The following is a 23,026-nucleotide window of genomic DNA, read 5'->3' as shown; positions in this document are numbered from 1 at the left end:
ATCTGGGGCACCTGGGTGGCTCAGTCATTAGGTGTCTAACTCTTGATTTTGGCTCCAGTCATGTTCTCACAGTGGTGGAATCCAGCCCCGTGTTGGGCTCCCCACTCAGTCTGGAGTCTGCCTCAGACTCTTTTTCCCTCTGCCCCTCCCCAATTCGAGTGTTCTCTCTCTCTCTCTCTCTCTCTCTCTCTCTCTCGCAAACAAAATCTTAAAAAAAAAAAAAAGAAAAAAAAATGAAATCTGATCCTGTTTATTTAGTTCCTCCTTTCTTTTCCCATTATATCCCAATTAAAAAAAAAAGGTATTTTGATGGGCAGACATAGCGGTGTGGAAGAAATTAGGGAGAAGAGGAAAAGCAGAGCTATCTGATTATATGACAGGAGAGTATTTATGTCCATGAGAATCAGCAGTTTGGCAGTTTTCTAATTTTCTGCTTCTCTCTGATCTATATGCAGGAACCACTGAGTCAAGACACTGATAAATGATACAAAGGTGTTAACTATACTTCACTGTTAAAAAATCAAAATGGTAAGATGCAGAGTCTAAGACAGTCCATACTAGTTCATCTATAGGATGGTGAAGTTAGACCTCCAGAAATGTGAAAGGAGGGGCGCCAGAGAGAACATAATTTCTTAGATTGGAGAGCATGGTGACCCCCCTCAGCCACAAACAATTCTTTAAACTAATTAGAGCTTTTGTCATCAGACCACAGATGTTGTAGAGTAAAATATGGATGGTAGCTGAAACAAAACATTCACTCTCTTCATAGGTACTGTATTCACTTTTGCCTCTGTCACAGCGACAGTGGGTACAGATGAACTCTGGTGTGTCATATGCTTACCACATTTTAATGCAATCTAAAGTTAGCTTACTGGGAGGTAACTTGTGAAAAATAATTTTGGGTGCACTGAGTTGCCTTGTAATATATATATATATATATATATATATTTTAATATATAAATGGGTTGTAATCCTTTCCAACAAAAATATGTCCCTAATGAGGAAAATGTTCCAAACTTATATATAGCCTAAAAATAGGGTTTTACAAATAAAAGTAGACCACACATAAGGAAGAAATACCATTGTAAAGGTAGGTTCTAGACTGGAAATAAAAGCCACTGGCTTTAGCCATGTGACTTGAAAAAAACAGAACAAAACATATTTTCTGAATCTCAGTTTCTACATTAGCTGACTAAGAATGGAATATCTTCTTTATATGGTTATGGGGACTCAATCAATGGAACTATTATACATATATAAAGTATGATTCCAATATCAACTTATCTCTCCAGTTCAGTCAACATTTACTGAATGCCTAAGTTTGTTCCTAGGAATTGTTGTAGCTTTGATCTTGGAAATACACAATCTCTTACTTTAGGGAACTTTCTTACAGTCACTTTAATTCTTAGCCTTAAATTACAATATACCAGTATTTGACTTAACTGAGTTACCACTTGGGACTGAAGGACTGTGAGGAACCAGGGCCGTGTTTTGAACAATCCTGAATCTGTGCCTGGGGTTGATACTGCATTGGCTGGAGAGGATGCAGAGCCTTGCCAATAACAGATGGTCCTACAGGAATAGTTTAAACCCCAAGGAGTGTTGCTTCCAGTATCATCCAGAAGTCAATAACCTTAGCGAAAGCAGAATTTAATTGTCTAAAACAGAGACTTGAGGTGTCAAAATGATTTTGCTTAATTATTACCATGTTTAAAAATCAATCAATGAATTCAACATATTTTGCCATCAGTGCTTGGCAGAAGATTTTGCTGTCAAGACCAAGAATGAGCTCATGTCAAACTAAAATATCCTAAAGACTGTGTCTGTTTTTACTACAACTTAATGTAATTTTGATACTCATTTCAATTCTGCAGCAAAAAGAGGATTTATTTTTATAAAAATTCTAACATCTTTTTTGTGTTGGAAATTTGAAGATTGGGGATACATGGAAACATTAATCCATACAGTTAAACTTAACATCATTTCTTCACCTTGAAAACAGTTATCAGTAAGAAAAGCTCGATTTAGAAAATTGCAAAGGAAAACTATAGAGATTTTCTATTTCTAGGAAGAAAGGACACATGGTGGGTGTGTTGATATTTTATGGATGTTCTTGAGCAAAATATACAGACATGCAGAATAGATAGGCAGAAATAGTTTTGCGTCATTTTAAAATCTATCTAGAAACTTAAGAAAACAGATGTATATCAAGTAACGTAAGTGAATATAATCCACCTAGTGAATGACAAGAAACGGAGCAAAGGAAAGTCGCCAGTGCAGGTGTGTTCACAGCTGACAAACAGAAGGAAGGCTATTGTGATTCTAGGCTCTCAATGTGAAAATTGGTTCAATGACATGAATATATGACACAGGAGGCATCAACTCACAACTCAGAACTCACTCCATTTTGTCTCCGTTTGTCACTTGCACCTTCTACACAAAGTTTCCTGCAGAATCCTATGTAGCTGGGTATTTGAAAGCCCTCAGCATGCAGCTGCTATCACACAGAGGCACAGATTGGTTGCATCTTACGAATCCAAAAAAGCACCAGTATTTTTTTTTCCCCCCAAAGAAAAGATCTACTATGGAACTACTGTCAGCAGAAGACATTTTCTTCCTATAAAAGATATGGTTTCATTTTATACATCCTTCTGTGTTTCCATTCTTCTCCATATTGAGGTTTGTTTAATGAGGAAAGAAAACCTCATTTGCTGAATTGCGGTTGCTATTGTCTTGCACCAAAACTGTTTTGTTTTAAAAATCAATCATCTATGATGATTCTCAGCAAGTCCACTGTACCTAGTGGACTGTGCATGGATTATGTGCTCTTTCTAGTAGGCAAAAATATAGGATTTGTAAAGTCTTTGAAAAATATGCATGGCTATTTCCACTGATTTATATCTAACAGGGCCAAAAACATTAAGTATTAAAGAACTGCAAGGCATTTTACTGAACACTGTCATGAAGGTAAAGACATTGAAATGCACATATGTCTGGAATGAGAGGCTGTGCTACAAATACACACTATTTACAAATGGAACAAAGATGAATTCTAAAAATACAGCTTGAGAAATGTTTCAATATCAATTCCTATGAGGATCAAAGCACTCACTTAGTAGCCAGCCCTCTTCATTATGGTAATGCTACAGTTGCATAGATACCTAGGGTTTTAATCTGATTTGCGTTTAGAGGAGAATCTACACACAGGATTGAGAGTTTCTTTTCAGGCAGAGTTGCAAGCCAGATCACGGTCACTGGAGGTCCCACAGGTAAGCGTGAGCAGGCCTGCACTGTCCACTTGGAATCACTTAGATTCATCAGAAAGCAAATCTGTCTATTCTAAAGCATACATTTGGGATTTTAATTCTTTCAGACACCTCCAATGTTTCTGCATTTGGGGAGAAAAATAGGCAAGACTAATTCTCTGGGCAATAAATCACTCTCATGTGGAGGGAAATGTGTTAGCTAGTTGTATTACAAAGCCTTTACTTCATATTTAATAGGCACCTGCAATACCAGCATTATACAAAGCTCTCTACTCTGCAAATCTTTAAAACCCCACTTAATTTTCAGCACTGATTTCCTGCAATCTAAGAGCTTATGAAGGGTTCACTGTGTTCATACAGATCTATGCAAAATGTGCCAGAACTTCCCTGTCTGTGATGGCATTCATTTGGAGGTGAATCCCAAATTTCTATCACTGGCATGCTTATTTCCGACCAAAATAAATATTCTTAGAATGAAAGCTGAAGATTAGGAGGACAAAAAGGAGGCAAAGTAACTAGCACTGGGAGAGATATATGCAAATATCAGCTCAATGACAATTCTTCATACCATTTACAATTGAAGCTTAAAGATCCAAATACTCTGCAATCCATTAGTTTCTCAATATCCTGGAAGGGATTAGAGTATTTCTTAATCAACTGCTAACAGACTGAGAAAGGCCAGAGACTGGATATTTGCAAGCAGTGTAATACTAAGAGGCAGAGATGGTCAGATAGAAAGACAAGCAATGGAAGAATGTTAAAATATAAGATATTGTACAAACATGGTAAAATTGACCAAATTTCCATCTCCCTGCAGCGCATACAGTTTAAGAATCTATATAAAGTAACGAGTGGTGAGGCTGTAGGGGGCTCCTTCTAAGAAAAGTTGTTAATTTCACCTGTTTTCTCAAGGAATTCCAGAATAATGAGCATGAAGTGACCAGGAAGAATTAATCAAATATGCCTCAAAGACGGTGTTTTTAACTCCACTACCCACAGCTGTACAGGTGGTCCCAAGTCCCTCATTTTAAATGTGATAAGGGCTGATGGCGCTATAATCAATCAGACTGTTAAAGATCAGGGGAAATATTTTCACATGCCATTTAAATAATGGATAACTATGTAAAAACACATCCCTAATGAACGACTTCAAGTTCTGAACGCCTTAAAGTCGTATTATGGCTCGGAACGTTCTACTGATTCTGTTACCGCTCTTGACTATAGAATACAAACTGTGTAGAGGACAAACATGTGAGTGAGAGATTAAATATGGGTTGTTTTCCCAGCCTGTTCCTGCCATCACTCTTTACCGTTAAGAAAGGGTAGTTGTTTTACTTAGGAATTTCCATTTTAATCAATCTTGGCTTCGGGAAAAAAGAATATAAATCAAAACCAAAATGTCAATCATAGTAATATGTCTTTCTTGTTCTATGTTTCCGATGACTGACAGCCCAATAGGTTTGTATCAAACAAAGGTAAAAAGCATGTGTTCCTTTCCAAATGAAATGTTTGACAGATTGAACAGCTATCTGAAATAACCGATGAAATCTCAAACAGCAGAGTCTTTACATGAGAGATCTTCTTTCTAGATTTGGATTTTCCTCTTTGATCCAATGCAGATTTGGGGGGTCCTAACTTTTACAAAAGATGTATCACCTTAGCAACATTGGCTATTGAACTCCTATGACTCGAGATACTGAAAACTTCAGAGTAATCTCATTGACTTGCAGTCCCAAATTCTCACTAACATCTGACCTGTGACTACAAAACAAAACAAAACTAAAATGGCAAATTTAGGGCCCTGGTATGTGAAATTCTGGAAAATATATTAACCATAAAGTCAACCATCAAGAAAGCCAAAATTTTAAAATCTATGTTAAATAATTCTTAGTTCCCAGTTATGTTGACTATGTAAGATAGTAACTGATTTGTTAATATTAGCGAGAGACTAGTTTGTATAAAGGATCTCCATCAAGAAAAACCACCCTAAATTCATAGAATACTTACTGCAGAGATTTTTAAATGAAAGTGGTAAATAATCCACCAAACTCAGTTTTGTTTTGGTCTGTAACAATGCATAAGCTAAGAGTTCAACTCTGATAGAGTCAAACTGAGGAAGTACTAAACAAGGGCAGTACAGTTGACATGGCCCTGGATCCTATAAACGCTCAATCTGGGACCACTAGCCCAACACAAACACTGCAGCTTTTAGCATCTGGGGGACTTCTGCATTCCCACCCAAGCAATAAACAATTGGAAATCAAAAATTCTAAATAACAAAGTAAAACTGGGGAAATAGAGCTTCTGAAAAAATAATTTACAGGTCTCACCTTCATACCTCAGTACTGTCAGATAAGATAATGTGATATGAAAAATAATTCAATAAGAGGCCATTTCTAATATTTGGGGTACAGTTTACACACATCTCGTGTGCGTTAACATGAAAAATGAAAGTTTAAGAGTCAAACTAATTCACATTTATGAGGAGATGTGATTTTAGGTTTGAGGTTTTTTGTTAAATCTAAATTCTCTCTTACTATTTCACATATATTTTAATTTGTGCTGTTATGAGAAGATGCATTATAGCTTGAAATATTTAATAAGACTACACATATATCATAAAAATATAACACATTATCACAAGTACAATACTCGCAAGGTAATTTTAATGATGTTCCGTGACACCATAAGGATGACTCATCTGAAACTAAGGGAACATCAGTTTAGAGTGTTTCTATATATAGAAATAATTGCAATATTTAGGAGATAGTATTTTAACTACAGAAATTATATTCTCTGTGTTAACACATATTCAGTAATCAGAGGACACATCTATGCTTAATATAGTGGCAACTTTTATTTTTATTCTCCTTAAGGTTATTAGCAATGAATACAAAATGCACCTTGAAATTCATAGCTTGGCTGTGTCAAGTTGAAAAAAAAAATCAAGTATTTGTCTCACAAAGCCAAGAGGAAACATAACTAGTTTGAATAGATGGCCCATCCTCACTTCAAATTCCTAAGTCAATCCAAGGGCTCTGGGTATCCTTTGCCTCATACTGATTTCATGGTCATAGGGCACTTAGTTAGCCAAAGGGAAGGAGTAGAAATAAAAATCACAACTGACAATGCTTTAAAAAAACCCTTGCACTTGGGAGAGCGATTTTTCTCCATGTGCCTCTCGGGTTCAACGGACAACAATATTCTGCAAAACTTAGTAAAGTATCTTAAAGTTTTTCCTAACTTTACATTAGTTAAGATTTGCTCCCTTCACTCTCAATTGCATTTTTTTCATGCTCCTCAAGAGCAATTCTATGACTGCCTCACGCATTTTACAGGACATAGCATTTTAGTGGCTGCAGGGGGATTCCTCAAAAATGAAAAGTAATCCTAAATGTAGTATAGTATCTCTAAATGATTGGGAAGAGCAACAACTCCCTTCACACAGTCCAAGTACATGTATGCACTTGAGTATAGCATGCATACACATTCCCAATGTATAATTTCTTCAATATATACCCAGATGTATATACGAGCCAGTACTCTCAATTATGCACAGTTGAAGTCAGGATGTTTAACTCTAAAATAAGCATTTCATTTAGAAAATTAAACATGACTGCTTACCCAGAACCAAACTCTACTACAACTCTCACAGATTGTTTTATTGCTGGAAGAAGTTGTCAAATGTAAATAGGTCACTTAAAAAAAAAAAAAAATACTAAAAACATTTTCATTCATTCCCCCCCACAAAAAGCACACTGGGGCCAAGAAAATTAATTCCCCGAATGCTGTCAACCGGGTTGGGAAACAGCAATAAACAGCATACTGTAAAGCCCCTCCAGCTACAATAAACCGGCTGTCAATAAGCGGACTGAGAGAGAGGCTGTGTACAAGCAGGTACTCTGGAAATGATCATCTGAAAGGGAAAGGAGCTGACGTGTCTGATTCCAACATGCTGAGGCAGTGGTTCTCAAAGTATGGTCCCTGGACTAGCAGCACCAACAAGGCTGAATATCTCGTCAGCAATGTAAATTTTCAGTGCCACTGGGGCCAACCCAATGGCACTGACACAGAACCTCTGGGAGAGGGCTCCGATAACCCACGTTTTAAGAAACACTCCAGGAGAGTGAGACACCCTAAAATTTGAAAACTTAACATCACACATTATAAAAATAATAATCCCACGAAGAATATATTTTCCTTTTAGAAAAATACACCAATGAGCTTTATCCCTTAAAGTGCTACTGGAATTGATTATGTTGTCATCCTCTTAACCCTGTAACAGTGAACTCTGCTTCTTTGTGAATAAATATCAAGACACGACCTTGCTTTTTTTTTTTTTTTTTTAAAGGGACATTTCACTCACTTTGTGAGTGCTAAGGATACTTCCAAAGATTCATGTGAACTATTTCATGGAAAATCCAGTGGCCGATTTGGTATATTTGAAGAAAATGAAAGCTCAGTGAAAGAGAGGGGATGAGGAATCTGGTTTCCAATGTTCGCTGCAGGGTCACACAAGGCAAAACAGCAGGGGAACAGGAGACAAAAGTACGAACCAATGCACTCTAAGCAAACTCATGGTACAAGAGTCAGACATTATGTTTTCATTGTATAGATGATACAAATTAGTGATATTAAATTCGGTAACCCTTTACTCAAGTGTCTTGGATTTTACTCACACATCACCTAGCACCATTAAGTGAAAAGATATTCCTGTTAACAGCAATCTCTGCCCACTCAACTGTTTATAAATTCCTTTGAAGGCTTTTGTTGTCATAAACCCTACTTTTTCAAAATCGTGTAGCTTCAGGAGCACATTTTATATAAAAGCCACCAGTTGAAGTGAGGAGCTAAAAAAAGAATTTTTATTTTAGCTTAACTAGAACATCTTCAGATAACACTCATGTGGTTCAGTTAAAAAAGGAAAACTAAAGGATAGTGTATAATTTGTGTTCTTCATTCATAGAAAATATGCCTCTTTTATCCTAAAATTATGCATCGTGTTATCACCATCACTTCTCCCTACTTCCAATATTCCTTTTGTCCAACACTGCAATTTTTCCTTCTCAGCATGAAAACTTCTAAAAGGTAAAAAGCAAAGCCATTTCAATAGCTCTTTATCATAATCGTGAATTATAGCTATGTCTGAACATCAAAATGCCTACAGAGACACGTGGTCTTAAGGAATGTCTAAAATGCACTTTAGTTCCAGTTAGAGAATTAGTCAGCATCCTATTTTAAAGATTACGTCATACAAATATTCTTATGACTAAGCCTCAACAAAGTATCTTTTCCATAATTCACTGAAATGCACTTAACATTTATGTCTCTGTACTACATATAGTTTCAACTCTTGCAGAAAAGTCAGAAAAAGTGGGCCTGTACGTCAATGCTAATACACACCACGTTTGCATCAAAAGAAAGATGATGTTGGAAGAATGTCAGTCTCTTCCTTTGGAAAACAAATTTCAGAATTTATGTGAAAAGTTTCCATCATGTTAGCTTTTTTCAGGATATTATGCAAATCATAAAATCTCAGTATATTGTGAGTGACCTTCACATTAAAAAGTAAATTTTAGAAGAGCCATTTTCTTTTAATAGAAACTTCATATTTAGCTTCATAAATTATATGATTAACTATTTACCAACTTCTATAAGTTTACTTTACTAAGCTCTGAAATTTTCTAAATTTTACAACACCAACTTCTCTTAAAAAGCTGAGGGAGTTAACATAAAAATACGTCCTTCCAACTTGAACTTCTTTCGAAAAACTTCATATTCTCCTCTAAAATTTCTATATGGACTTATTTTAATTCCTTTCTTTCTGTGCATGTAAGCTCCAAGTATGTGGACTTTTAAAATGCTCTAGGTATCTAATCTTTCACTTTAAAAAGTGGAGATTATAGTTGAATAATAATCCATAGGCATTATGCTTACTGTTCTGGAAATATCTAAGTGATTCATTGACAAAACTGTTTTCGTAAGTATCTTATTACTATCAAACCTTAAAGTCATTCCAGAACAATAAACACTAGAGTGTAAGAAGAAACTAGAGTTTCACTAAAACATTCTATCTCACCCCAGCCCCACATACATAACAAAGGAAAAACTCTTGAGTTTTCAAACACTAGGCAACAACTGTCAATACTATCCTGCAAATTTATTTTGTTTTCCTGAATTTTCTGAAATCTGTATGTCCCTTATTTTCAACAAACTCAGATGGACCATCGCCATGGGTGGACTCCATACCAACAAGGATAGCACTTGGATTACGAAATCCTAGAAAGTTGGTGTGGTGAGAGCTGATCGCAAAAGAGCAAGCAAATGAATTTAAATGCTAGCTGCTCCAGAGCAACTATCATTAAATAAAAGGTATCTTTGGCTGTAGCACCAGCTTGATCCTTCCCTCCCCCCGTTCTTGCTACTGCGGGATTGGCACCTGGCCAGCACAAGCGACATGATACCCTAGTGCCATCTACAGGCTATTACTGACACTCAACTTTCATGGCAACAGACAAGCACCAGTGAAATAAATTAGACAGTGCTGCATTTAAATCTTTATTAACAAGGAATTATTAGACCTAAGAAAAACTAATTCTGGATTTGGTTGAAATATGAGTTTCTCAGCCTCTTAATCCCTCTTCATATGGCATATTTCACAGTTTAAAATGAGTTATGACAGATCACTTATGCATTACTAAGATGGGAGACTATTTACAATGGATTCATTCTTTTCTGTATAAATTGGTTATATCAGGGAGAAAGCATTCCTTCTATTTTTTTTTTTTTTCCTTGAAAGAGTACTTTGGCCATTATGGACAATTTGCCAACCTTTCTATTCAATACCCAATTTACTATATTACAATGAAATCATCTGAAATCAAAGAGAAGGCTTCCTATATGGCTTCGTTGCAATCTATCGACAATCATGTGCTTCACAGCTGATGTACGTTTAATAATCTACTATCTTGTTTAGAGACTAAAAAAAAATTAACCCCTTTAGCAACCACAGCTCCAAAATCATTACGGTCAGACCTTCAAACGTCATTTAAAACTTGGGATTTGAAGGTGACTTTTTAGATCAAAAGGTAATATGAAAAATCTCGAAGCAGTCAATTTGGAAACCCCAGGAGCAGAATTTGGCATATCAGGACAGGTTTTCTTCTTCAGCAAACATTATCTTGGGACATTTTTGGAATCTTTTCCTCTTTTCATCTTTTGCCATTTGAAGGAAACTAGGAGGTTAAATAATTCTCAGAACTCAGAAATTTCAAAGCTGTTCTAAAAATTCTTGACTGAGCCCCAGAGGAACAGAAAAGGGGTCAAGTTTTTTTTTCCCTCTTTCAAACTAAGCTAAAGTTAGACCAAAACAATAGACACACTGGCACGTTAATACTGGTTGACTGGGCACTTGTATGCAGTACTTATAGACCAGTAAAAGTGCTCGTTTACCTGTCTGGTGTGTAAGGGGCCCTTTGTCTTGAAGCCTCCTTGGGAACTGCACTCTGAGGCACTGAAGTGATCTGAACTAGTGGAAGAGCGTTTGGAAAGGGTGTCACAACCCCCGACAAAGGTGTTGTCCAAAGGGAGTTCCTGAATCACATGATGCTTTTTCACGGAGACTGGAGTGTCTGGTTTAAGATGGAAAGCAGGCTGTGGAGAAGCAGATTTGTAGTGCTTTGCCAGGTCAGGGCTGTTAGGCTTGAAGGTGGTGGGAGGGGCCGGGCCCCAGTCAAACCTTCCTATGCTTTGCTCCTCCAGCTCAGCCGGCAGACTTATGGTCCCGTTGATAGGTTCGTGCACTGCATCATCGGGTTTGGACTCTTCGATTGTAACAAAGTTCAAAAGAGAGCTCTTGGGAGACTTTCTTTTCTTCCTTTTCTTTTTCTTGTTTTGTTTGTTCTCCTGGTTCGGGGACATCCACTCAGCACCCTGCTTGCTCCTCTGGGCTGCTTTAAATCTGGATGCATGGCGACAGCGCACCAGGACAGTGACAAAGATCACGACTATGACCACCATGGCACCTGCAACAATGGCGATCATGATGGTGAGATAGTCCTCATTTTGATAGGGCTGGCTGCTGTCCCCTATGTTCCTGTCCAGTGGGGTCTCCATAGTCCTGCGAATCAAGTCATAGATATAGGAGGCATTCCCAGCAGTGTCGTTAACGTAGAGAAAAACAAGCACGAGTGTGTGCAAAGACTTTGGGTATCCCAGGTCACTTATGTTGACGACCAAACGGTGCAAGCCCACGTCAGTAGGCGCCGGTTTCTCTTCCAGAGTAATGTTACCTGTTACTGGATCAATCCGAAACAAGCCTTTGTTGTTCCCACTCACAATTGTATACTTGAGTTCGGCGTTCATCCCAGTGTCAATATCCACGGCGAAAACTTCTGCTACCACAGAGCCAGGAATGGCCGAGAGGGGCACCAACTTAAAAGAAGTGTTGGAAGGTGGAGAAATGACAACTGGGCTATTGTCATTGACATCCATGACATTGATAGTGACTTTTGCAGTAGAGGAGCGGGGTGGTTGTCCTCCGTCAGTGGCTTTGACATCGAAAGTGTAGGAACTCTGCTGCTCTCTATCAAAGGAGACATTTGACTTTATGACTCCAGAATAGGGATCCAACACAAAATTATCATTGTCATTTAGAATGGAAAGAGTCACAGCTTTATTCTCCCCAGCATCTGCATCTGTCACTGTGATTACCCCCACGGTACTATACTTTGGCAGATTCTCAGACACAAAAAATTGAAAATGATTATGAGTAAACTTGGGGCTATTGTCATTCTCGTCCAGAACAGTAACTATCACAGCCGCTTGGCTTTGGAGGGGAGGGGTCCCATTGTCCCTGGCAGTTACTGTAAAAATGAAACGTTCTTGTTCTTCTCTGTCAAAGACTCTGGAGGCTGTCAAAACTCCTGTCTTTCGGTCCAGATCAAAGAAGGAGGCATTCGGCCCAAGCTGATAAACAATGTCCGCATTTTTCCCACTGTCTTCATCTGTGGCACTAATAGTTGTTAAGTATAACCCACGTCGGTTGTTTTCAGAAACTGACAGCTCAATTACAGGCTGGTTGAAAATTGGTGGGTTGTCATTTTCGTCCTCAAGCTTAACCCTTACCAGGGCAGTCTGATTTAAACTGGGCTTCCCGGAATCAGAGGCAACAATTTTAAAGCTGAATTCTTTGGTGCCCTCATAGTCCAACAAAGAGGAGGTCTCTAACAAATATTGGTTGTCGTACACCGCCTTCAAATGAAATGGGACCTCTCTCTCAATAAAACAGATCACTTTGCCATTCACATCTGTGTCCTTATCTGAAACTGTAATTAGCGCAATCTTTGTATTGACAGGATCTTTCTCAGATAAATACACTGTGCCATTGATGGGACTTATAATGTACCTGAGGTCTATGTTAGGAGGGTTATCATTGACATCAGTGACATTGATGGTAACCGTTGCTCGAGCGGGTGTGGAGCTGCCATCGCTAGCCAGCACTGTCACTTTGTGAATGGCCGTCTCCTCTCGATCTAAGGACCTCTGAACTGTTATCAGCCCAGTAGTATTATTTAAAGCAAAGAGTCTTTTGGTTGCAGGGGCGACCTGGGCACCAAAAATGTACCGTATTTCAGCATTACTGCCTATATCTGCATCAGTGGCATGGAGCTGAATTACAGAGGTGCCTACCGGAGCGTTCTCTGGAATGTGCACCTCCACTTGACCCTCTTTAAACACTGGCCTGTTGTCATTTACATCACTTACTGTGACCTGCAGTATGGCTGTGCTGGATTTCTGTGGAGTGCCTCCATCCTCTACTTTGATTTTCATCACATAGGTATCTTTCTGTTCTCTGTCCAAGTTTTGCTGAACAATCAATTGTGGCCACTTCTCTCCCTCCGGAGTTTCCACGATATCCAGTCCAAAAACACTCTGCCCATTTAACAATTCATAATGCTGAACACCATTGAAGCCTGTGTCAGGATCTGTTGCTGATGGAATTGGAAAGCGGCTGTTGATCAAAGTGTTTTCTGGAATGGAAATATTGATGACAGGAGATGGAAACATGGGGGCATTATCATTGGTATCCTTGACAATTATTTTTATTTTGATCAGCCTGAAAAAATCATTGGGGAGGATCACTACCTCAAGTTCAAAGAAACACTCATTCTCCTCAGCATAAGAGGCTCCAGCACAGAGTTTTTCTCTGTCTATTCTATTGGAGGTTGTGAAAATCTCCCCAGTGCTACTGGATACTTTCACCAAAGGGGCATCCCCAGCTTTAGAAACCAGTCTGTAGACAAGGCTGGCACTGGTCCCTGTGGCAGCATTGATGTGAGAAATGTTCAGATCCTTTGGTATGTTTCCTATGGGCACATTTTCAGGCAATTCCTCTCTAATAGTGTAAATAAGTTCTTGAGCTATTGCAGAATCCAGCCTTAAACAGGCAATCAGAGCAGCCAACAGGTAAAAATCCCTCAGGTCCATGATAATGTATTTATTTTCTTTTCCCGGATTTTAGGGTTTAAGGGTTTCCACTGAGGAATGATGCACGAATTGCAAGAGGAAGCGTGCATGGACTGGAGGAGGCATTACATCTCATCGCTTATTTGGAGACAGCCACTGTCAACACAATCGTATAGACAATATTATTCTTCAGTAAACAAAAACACACGGTCATGAAATATCACAACACATTTTCCACTGCATATTAGTAAACATGGCAGTTTGCTCTGCCGCTGTTTGCAAGTTAACTCTGTGGATGAAACACTAAATAGCCACTGCTTGTTGCGTTTGCCCAGAGAAAATGAAATACATCTACTTTTGAATTAAGGACAGCTGCTATTTTTACCTGTACTCACCCAGACTGTTTTTCAGGACACTGTTTAATTCAAAACATGCATTCTTATGTTCTCTTCTTCCCCTCCCCCTGTCTTACCCGCCTCTTGGCTTCTAACCCAGCTCCCTTAGTTTTTTTAGGTGCAAGTGAAAAACACTAAGTATTTAGCTATGGTTCCTGCTAATTGCTTTGTCACATGTCGAATGTGATGTTTTTCTTCTCTGCTACACTGAGTCATCTCTTTCGTCTAAAATGACTATCTTTTTCTTTCCTCCCAGTTCTTCAGCTGCCTTCTAATCCAGTCTTACTGGGAAACAAGCATCCGGACATGCTGCTGCAGCATCAGAAGCAATAGTCACCGGCCACTACATAATCCTCATTGCCTAAAAGCACAATACCAAGACTTCAAATTTCCTGCCCAGACCTTGCTCTCATTTCTCCATATTGCCAAATTCTCCCCATTTGGATTAAGAAGCACACTAAAACTTTTAAAAATGTATAAAACAGGATTCCTTATCCTAGATGGGGAAGAGAGTGTTGAGATGTAAGTGAAACGCAGCTAACATTTCCATGTAACAGCACAATATTTTCTACTGAGCATAGAGGGGGAAAAAAATGCAGTTTCTTAACCCTGATCCCTGGTTATAATATTAGTAACATCTGCCACACATAAATACTGCAACCCAATAACGCAGGTAAAAAGGCTTCTGCTTAGATGCTCCCCTAACTGCAATTTAAATGGGTGCAAGCCTCCAGGCAGCTACCTACTTGAGTAGAACTGGTCAGTTCCCAGGCTCTAATCTTATCTGCATTAGGCTGCACGGTAGCTGATGCCCGCGATTAGTTCCAGCAGAGTGATGCAGGTAGGGATGCAGATACAGCTTAGTAGGTGAGCTCTGCCCCAGCCGTCTACCCAATTACAAACATCCCTCGTCCACACTGAGGACATATCTAAACACAAAATTTACAATTGTGCATGCGAAACTTTACACTTACGTTAGTTGCCTCAACCTTTCCCCTTTCCCGGTATGCTGCAGTTAGGAATGATTGGTTCCAACACATAGAAAGCCATGCATCTGGTAGCACCAGTTTGGGGAGAAAATCAGAAGCAGCAAAACGTTTCCTCCTTGTAAAATGTGTTGCTTCGGGCTGGCAAATTAGCAACTCCAGAGAACAAATTCACAGATTTGTCGTTAGTCATTCTCTCCACATTTCGTCTCTATTACCCACGGGGTCTGGGCTCTTCGGGTATTTCACACACACACAACATCCCGTTGCACTTCTTCAGCTCTGGGGTATTTTCCACAGCATCAAGCATACCATTTCTCTCCGATGTCAATACCGCTTAAGTCTCTAACTTCTTGTAGGAGACGTCAGAGTTGGGGTGATGGTTGGTCTCCGGCTGCTCTCCGGGATGACAGTTGCCTGAACAATTCCTAATCGGTTATCTCTTTCGTGCTTCGGAGACTCTGAGGCGCTCCTTCCTGTCTTGCATGCTCTCGCTCTCTCCCTTCTCCTCTGCCCCTCTCTCCTTCTCCCTCTCCTCTCTCCTCTCTGAACTGAATTTCTTGATATAACTCTCAATAAGCCCAGAGGGAGGGCGTGACTGGCCGAGCCCCGCCCCCCGCCCCTGATTGGCCCGCATCTTGCGGTGCGGGCGGCCGCAGCCCCGCGCGAGGGAGGGGGCGAGGAACAAGGCTCTGACTGTCTCCCAGCCTCCCCTCCTCAGCGCCCCCTCGGCAGCCGCGAAAACCCGGAGAACTGATCCCGGCCCCGGGAGAGCCGGGTTCCAGGAGGCGCACTGAGCATGCCCAGCAGGGTCCGGCCCGGGAGGGAAACGCTGGTGCTCCCCAGGCCCGCGCGGCTGCCGCTCTCCCGGCGCGCGAACCGGGCTGAGGGCTTGCTCTGTGCCGCGCGGGGCGGGCAACGGCGGAGCACCGGTGGTGGGACGGCCCGGGGCGGCGCGGGAAGGTGGCGGGGGTGGGGTGGGGGGGCGCAGGCAAGGATCCGGGGAGCCTCCCGCACCGCGGCGGGCGGACGGAGGACGCCGAAAAGGCTCATCTCCGGGCGCACATTTCGCACTTGTCTTTACTAAATGGAGGGGCCACAATGCAAAGAAGGGAAGGAGTCCAGCCGGGGTCCGGGGCACGATGCGCACGGTCACCCCCTCGGGAGGGAGCACCGGCCAGCAGCTCTCCGGAGAGCGTGCAACAGACAACGTGCCCAGTCCTGCAACTAGAGGCTTTTGCTGGCAGGAACACTGGCGAGAAGGGCAGAGAGGGCAGACAGCGAAAGGTCGGGACAGGATATTTGAATCTCAATCAAGACCGGAAAGAAAATTAATTGGAGCACTTCCTAGAAGCAGAGTGACGGAAGCTGCCGGGGGAGGGGGTGGGGGGGGGCGGGAGAGAAAGTGGCAGCGTCTCGGAGCTCCCTGGATCAGCCCTAGGCCAGTCTGGCGTTCGGGGTGAAGTCGCGGCTCGCACAGCACGGCCCACGGCGGCCGATCCTAGGTGTCCTTGCGCTGCGGCTCCCGCGGTGGCCGGAAACCTGGGAGCCCGAGCTCGCCCGGTCGCGCGGCGGCGGCAGCGAAACCCGCTTCCAGCTCACCCAACTGCAAACTTTGCCAGCGAAAGGCTGGTGGAAGGACTTCGTCCAGCTGCTCCCTCAACTGTAGAACAACTCCTTTCCCTTTGCACTTGGGATTCCAACTTTAATTGGAATACTTGCCTTTCCCTGTGCCTTTCTGACCTGCTCTGTGGCATATCCTCACACGCTTCTCATTTTCATACAAGAGCTAAATGGAATGACTCCCGAAAGGATTAGCTTTGTTCCGTAAATATTAGACCCCAAAGCACTGTTTTTTATTGATATTTTAAAATTACTAAACCACGAAAATTTGCGTAAGGGGCTATACCCATAATGGCACATACCTACGTTTGAGGCATGAATAACAGTTCGCTTGGAACACACCAAAAAGTAGTTTTGAATGACCTATAAAGGTTGTCTGAGAAGGTCTTAATGCATGATGGAGTAACTTGTTCTAACTCTAACTCTATCCTCTAACCGAGGATAAAGAGCATTTATTTTAAACCTCCGTGTTCCATATTCTGTACTGGGCTGTAGATGCATTAAAGGCTCTTCACATAGTTAGGTACTATGATGGCAAATTTAGGGGATATCTTTTGTTTTTTAGTACAATTTATTTTTCAATAGGAACAACTTATTTTTAAATATTAAAAGGAAAACAAAAACAAAGCAGTCACTATGCCTACAAAACTTAGATATTGTATATAATTCCTTTTTTTTTCACCAACTCGTGTGGCATTACAATTTTCCCTCATCTATGAAAATGTGAGCTCTTCTTTATTCACACTTCTCCAGTGAATATTCACAGTAAAAGTGCAGTGCCTAAAACCTCACTGTAGAATACAGATCCCTTACATGTAAAATATAAAACTGGTTTCTTGCAAATAGGTTGATATTGTTTTTAAATAGCCTATATAACAGTATTTTATAGGATTAGAATACATAAATTTAATAAAAAGGGCTGCTTAAGTATCTAAAAATAAAAATATCTGATACAATGTGAATTAAAGGAATTCTTTTATCTTACCGGTGATGATGATATTGCCATTCACAAAATCTAAAGTTAAAGCTAGTACGTTGTTCTAACCGTCACCTATTTTATGCTTTGGACTAGTTTAAAATAAATGAACCATCATCCTGATACATTTATAATAAACACAGCAGCACAGCCACTTTCCAGTTCAATTCATAAGTATCATGCTATCTCACATTCCTATTCTAATCATACTGTAGTCATTTCAAAGTTCTGTTGTAATCGCAACACATAACTTAGCAATAATTACTTAACCTTATTACCAAGTGTAACTGTTTCTGTTTGCTAAAGGATAGCTTGACTTGTAGTCAGAACCCATTATTATCCTATGCTCATAGATGAAATCTTAGAACACAGATGAAGGTTAGGGAAGAGAAAAAATCATCTCATGATTAAATTTATGACCATGAGACTCCAATTAATGGAACCTACAGGTCAAAGCCCCCAAAAGTAAGTACCTCTAGATTCTCTGCGAAGAAAATTGGATACAGAAATAGAGCTGACTTCAGTGCATCCTATTTTGTGTTTATTTAGCATTTCTAAATTATTGAGCTTCTTTAACCGTACCAGCTCTTAAAGCCAGAACGACTGAAGCTCACTGTTTGCCCTATTATATTCCAACTTATAAATTACAGAATGAGAACTACAATTAGAGATCTCATTAATATTCCAGGAAAAAAATAACTTGAGGCTTCTGCCCAAACCAGACGAGATCGGGCGCGTTCAGGGTGGTATGGGTTTCTGCCCAAAACAGTATGTAGAACATGTTCATAATGAGAGCTGCTCACAATCCACCTCTATTTCAAAAGTTAGGTCTGTGGATTTATGATTTGGGAAACAGTAATTTTAGTTTTTCTAGGGAAATACGTTGTTTTTCTGCATTTTAGACATTTTTCCTTAGTGAACTTAAAAAAGTATTAGATTTCCAATTACGACTTCTAATTCAGAGCTTTCAATATGTATTCTAGATTTCTAATTAGATCTCTTTAACCCTTATTCATCTTTGTCAATGCATATGGGGTTCTATAGCCAGGAATTAAGATGTTCTCACCTATGTTGTACCTGATTAGGACTTTAGGAATTACATCATCTGGGCTGTAGTCAAATTGCCTTTGGTGTTTTCTGTGTGTTATGTAAGTCATGGGACACTTGTGAAGCTAAGTCACCTTCAGCCAGCTGACTGAAAACTAAAATGCTATTAGAGATTTCTATAGAAACAGATGTCAAGTTAAAAAAAAAAATTTTTAAATTTCAAAAATTTAATGCTGTTCTGCTTATATGTATTAAACAATAGTGTCCATGTAATAACATTTAATAACTTAAATTATGACCTGTTTAATTGGATTTTCACTTGAGTTTTCTAGTTATCATCCAACCTTTTAAAATTACTTTTCACACGGGTCGCAAAGGCTTTTTAAGAAACATTGTATATAAGAGACAGACTGTGGTATTTGGAATGAGCAAATGACCTCAAGGATTTCAAGACTAAAATTTTCATCTCTTATATACTGGTTCTATATTGTAATCAAAGTTGAAAATTAAATTAAAAATATGCTTCCCATAACCTATACTTCTGAAGTTCCTTTAATCCATATAGCTTATTGTGTCTAACAGACATTAATCAATCACCGGGGCTCTAATGTCCCAGGAGGTAGTATTGTCCCCATTTCACAAAAGAGGCTACACTACTGTAGCGTACTTCTAGGGGGGAAACTGGGTGAAGAATATTAAAGGTTATCTGTATTATCACTGTTTAGAAAATGACAATGCAGAATTTTAACACCACAGAAAGAAAATTAACACCTTTTAAGGCTGTGCAAACTGGGAAGGTGGGAAGTTTCTTGAATAATTCCTTTGCTTCACTATTAGCTCTTTCCTTTGAATACATTTCTTTTTTTCTTTAAGGAAAACCTAGTCCAAGGTAATCAAATCACAAAGGAAAGCAGGTGACAAGAAGCTTCAGTCTGTTTGAATGACTGAACTAAATTTATCCAAATTTGCTATATTTTTATGACTGACAACGATTACAGATGTCAGGTTTGTAGCTCTAGCGTTATTACAATATTAACTGACATTTTCCAGTGCAACTATTTTATCATGATTACTATATAAAGGAAATATTGAATTTTCAAACTCGTTATTGGTTATGTAAGACCTAAGGTAATATACAGACATAGCAAAGCTGTCATCGGTGGGGTACAGGTAATCACTCAGGAAAACATGAAAAAGGGCTTTTAAGACTGTAAAGAGAACATATATGTTTAACTCTAATTTGATCACTTTAAAGTCATGTTATTCCAAGTGAAATAAAACATATGAAACTTCTTTCCCGTGTATGACATTTTTGTGGGTAAAAACTGTTAGAATATCAAGTATGATCTATTCAATTCATATTTATATAAATGTCCAAAGATGAAAAAATAACATGCACATTTGGAAGCACCTCTATTTACACTTAAAAATAGAGACAGAAAAATGTTCAAGACAAAAACATGTTTCAAGCACAATAGCATCTGCCCAAGGATAAATGCAGAAAATGATTTTCTTAAATATTCGGACTTTGTCAAGTTAAAATATAGTGCAAGTTTTTTATTCTTTCAGTACTTCCTCAATAAGAGTATGTTGTTGAAAACAGAACTTTGTATTACTTGAAAAATCATTCTAGTAACTCATTCTGTACCCTCCCCCAAACTTATTCATGTCTATAATTTTTTCCTGTCTTTTTCAGGACAAATTCATATGATATTCTTCTAAGAGCCCAATTTGTTACATAATGTGCACATAAATAGACATAATATAGGGCAGGATGGATAAGCCTCATTTTTCTCTTATAATCTTCTCTCAGGAACCGAATTCAACCCACAGTTCCCTCTAATTGAATTAGGATGAGTCAGGGAGACTCTGCATATCCCATGGACTCCGGCAGCCCTGGCTTAACTCGGTATCACTGATAAGACCCAAGTAATGGATATAAGGATTGCTCAGCCCTTGAAAGATACTGGTATGCTTTGACTGGGACTTAAGTCAATACCATTCTGCCTACAAAAATTGTGTGTATACACATAATTCTTTTTTTTTTTTCCTTAAGTGAAAATGGATTATGTAGGGTATACTAATACACTCCTTTAAAAGTTTCTAAAATGCGCATCATCTTTTCAATCTTACGCCTATGAATTTACTGTGCTCCAGCCATAAAAGATTGAGGCTCTTTTAATCCTTGCTGAAAATTCACCAAAGAAACTTCTTGACTGTATAGAAAGGAGTTGATCTGCTTTAAAGTAATCCAGGACACATCATAAGTGATTTATTTTTTAAAAATAATGTTACAAGGTGCATTATGTGGAATTTATAAGAAAACCTAATTAGGAAAATTTTCTTTGGAAAAATATCACTTGTAAAATTTAACAAAAAGCAATAAATCCCTCTTATAATAATTTCAAAAAGATCATAAACATTTAATAAGTCACAAAAATATTCAAGCAATGTATTGAGACTTTGGAGAGTAAAGAGCACCATGTTTGAGAGCAACGTTAGTGTATCTCTGACCTAATTGCAAATTTATTTATTAATTTCTTGGACTAGCAACTATACCAATAGAGGTGTCTTTAACAGCTATGGTGAAGAGGTGTAACGGGACTATTTTTCAGTAATGTTTGTTTCTCACCATGGAACTGGACAGAATTTTTTTGGTATATTACAACAGATGAGAAGATCCTAATGACCAAATGACACTTCATGTAAATAGCCCAATTAAGAAAATTTAAATGAGAATCACCTGCAATTATTAAACTCATATGGGACAAACTTAGTACCATTAATCTTTACTAGCTCAGTCAAAAATCTATTTAAGAACCACACTATATAAAAAGAATATCTACTCTACTTTTCAAAACCTCCTATATGCTCAGCACAGAAATATGCAAATGTCTATCTTAAGTGTAATTCAGCTGAGCCATACTGGCCTGTGAGTCTTTTCTACTTTGCTAACTCTTCACAGTATCTCTGCTTTATATTTTAGATTTAAAAAAATTTTGCTTGTGATATTAATCTTAACAGTTCAAATGCTTGGCAGCAAGTTCTTGGTAATATTCATAAATAAATATGCCAGCAATTGAATTGTTTTTGACCTTCATATTAGTCCAGAAGGCCTACTGAGTTTATTATTTTAAGCCTAACAATAGGCTTAATTATAACTAACATAAATATTAGGCTTAACTATAGAATGAGTTACTAGAATGATGTTTCAAGTGATACGAAGTTCTGTTTTCTGTTCAAACTCTGTATTTCTCAAACTTTAATATGGATATGAGTTACCCATATATCTTATTAAATTAAAATGCAGGTTTTGATACATTAGTTTTGGGGTGATCCAAATTTCCAAATGATCCTGATATTGGTGTGTGGACCACACCTTAAGTAGCAAGGCCCTAAGAGGAATCTTAAGAAGTGTCATGACCCACAGGGAAAAAAAAAAAAAGAGAGACAAAAACATTGGAGAAAAGATTACACCTACCATTTTACCACACAGAGATTTACTTCTGTTACCAAGCAGTCTTTTAATGGAAATAATGCTCAGAGACTTGAAGAACTTACACATTACGTATATTTAGTTTTTTCCCCCCTCAGAGATTCAGTATCTTGAGCTAAGTTTTAGTTTTACTTTGGACTGTTAGGAGAAAGAGGCTCATTTGGAGAGTCTGGCATTCTTTCAGGGCAGAACGGGAAGGCTCAGACACTTTCTGAGCAATATGAGGGCTCCAAGACGCTCATCGAGAAGCTATCAGCAAGGAGGTGATAAAATACACGTGTGCACACCTATGGGTCATCTTCAAAGCTTTCCAGACTTCCTTTTTTGGAAATGTTTTTCCCCATGTTCCATCCATATGGTGAGTAAAATAGCCATCTTCACATGGTGTGGACATCCCCTGCCCTGGCAGAAGTATATGGATCCAACCCATCTGCCAGCTCTTGATTTATGAAGATATTAAACTCAAGACTGACCCACAATCCCTTTCACTAAAGAACGTGAGTCTATAACGGTGATATTCTGATAGGTAATCACTCTGAAATATATACTCAGGAGGAATTAGAAACAGTTTTTCATTACATTGCCAGAAAACCAAAGGGAGTTTTGAGGGAGAGAAGAAAAGAGACGGTGCTCTGAAAGAATCAAGAGATGAGGATCCCCCATGGTAGAGAATTACCTGGTTCCACTTTATTGCTGGTCTCCAGTCATATCCCTTCCACGGTGTAAGAGCGACACCATATAGTAGCCTTTATGGTAGCTATTACTTGCAA

At 39.0% G+C, this 23,026-nt stretch overlaps 1 protein-coding gene across 5 annotated transcripts in view; it reads right to left on the bottom strand.

Moving 5' to 3' along the window:
• Positions 1–15,735, bottom strand: part of PCDH9 (protocadherin 9) — an 896,718-nt gene extending 880,983 nt beyond the window's left edge. For 3 of the 5 annotated variants that reach the window (XM_032315265.1, XM_032315267.1, XM_032315268.1), the window contains exons 1-2: positions 15,103–15,734; positions 10,719–13,889 (exon numbers count right to left, since the gene is read on the bottom strand). In XM_032315265.1, coding sequence (XP_032171156.1) covers positions 10,719–13,754 — 3,036 coding nt within the window. In that variant the 5' untranslated portion in view covers positions 13,755–13,889; positions 15,103–15,734. Of the gene's footprint in view, positions 1–10,718; positions 13,890–15,102 lie in introns of all 5 variants that reach the window. The other 2 variants (XM_032315264.1, XM_032315266.1) reach the window with 1 other exon arrangement.
• Between the last annotated feature and the right edge of the window lie 7,291 nt (positions 15,736–23,026).

The sequence above is a fragment of the Mustela erminea genome, chromosome 15, assembly GCF_009829155.1.
Source record: "Mustela erminea isolate mMusErm1 chromosome 15, mMusErm1.Pri, whole genome shotgun sequence".
In the NCBI taxonomy this organism is placed as follows: Eukaryota; Metazoa; Chordata; class Mammalia; order Carnivora; family Mustelidae; genus Mustela; species Mustela erminea.
Note: the sequence above shows the minus strand (reverse complement) of the source record. Positions and strands in the feature narration are given on the sequence as shown.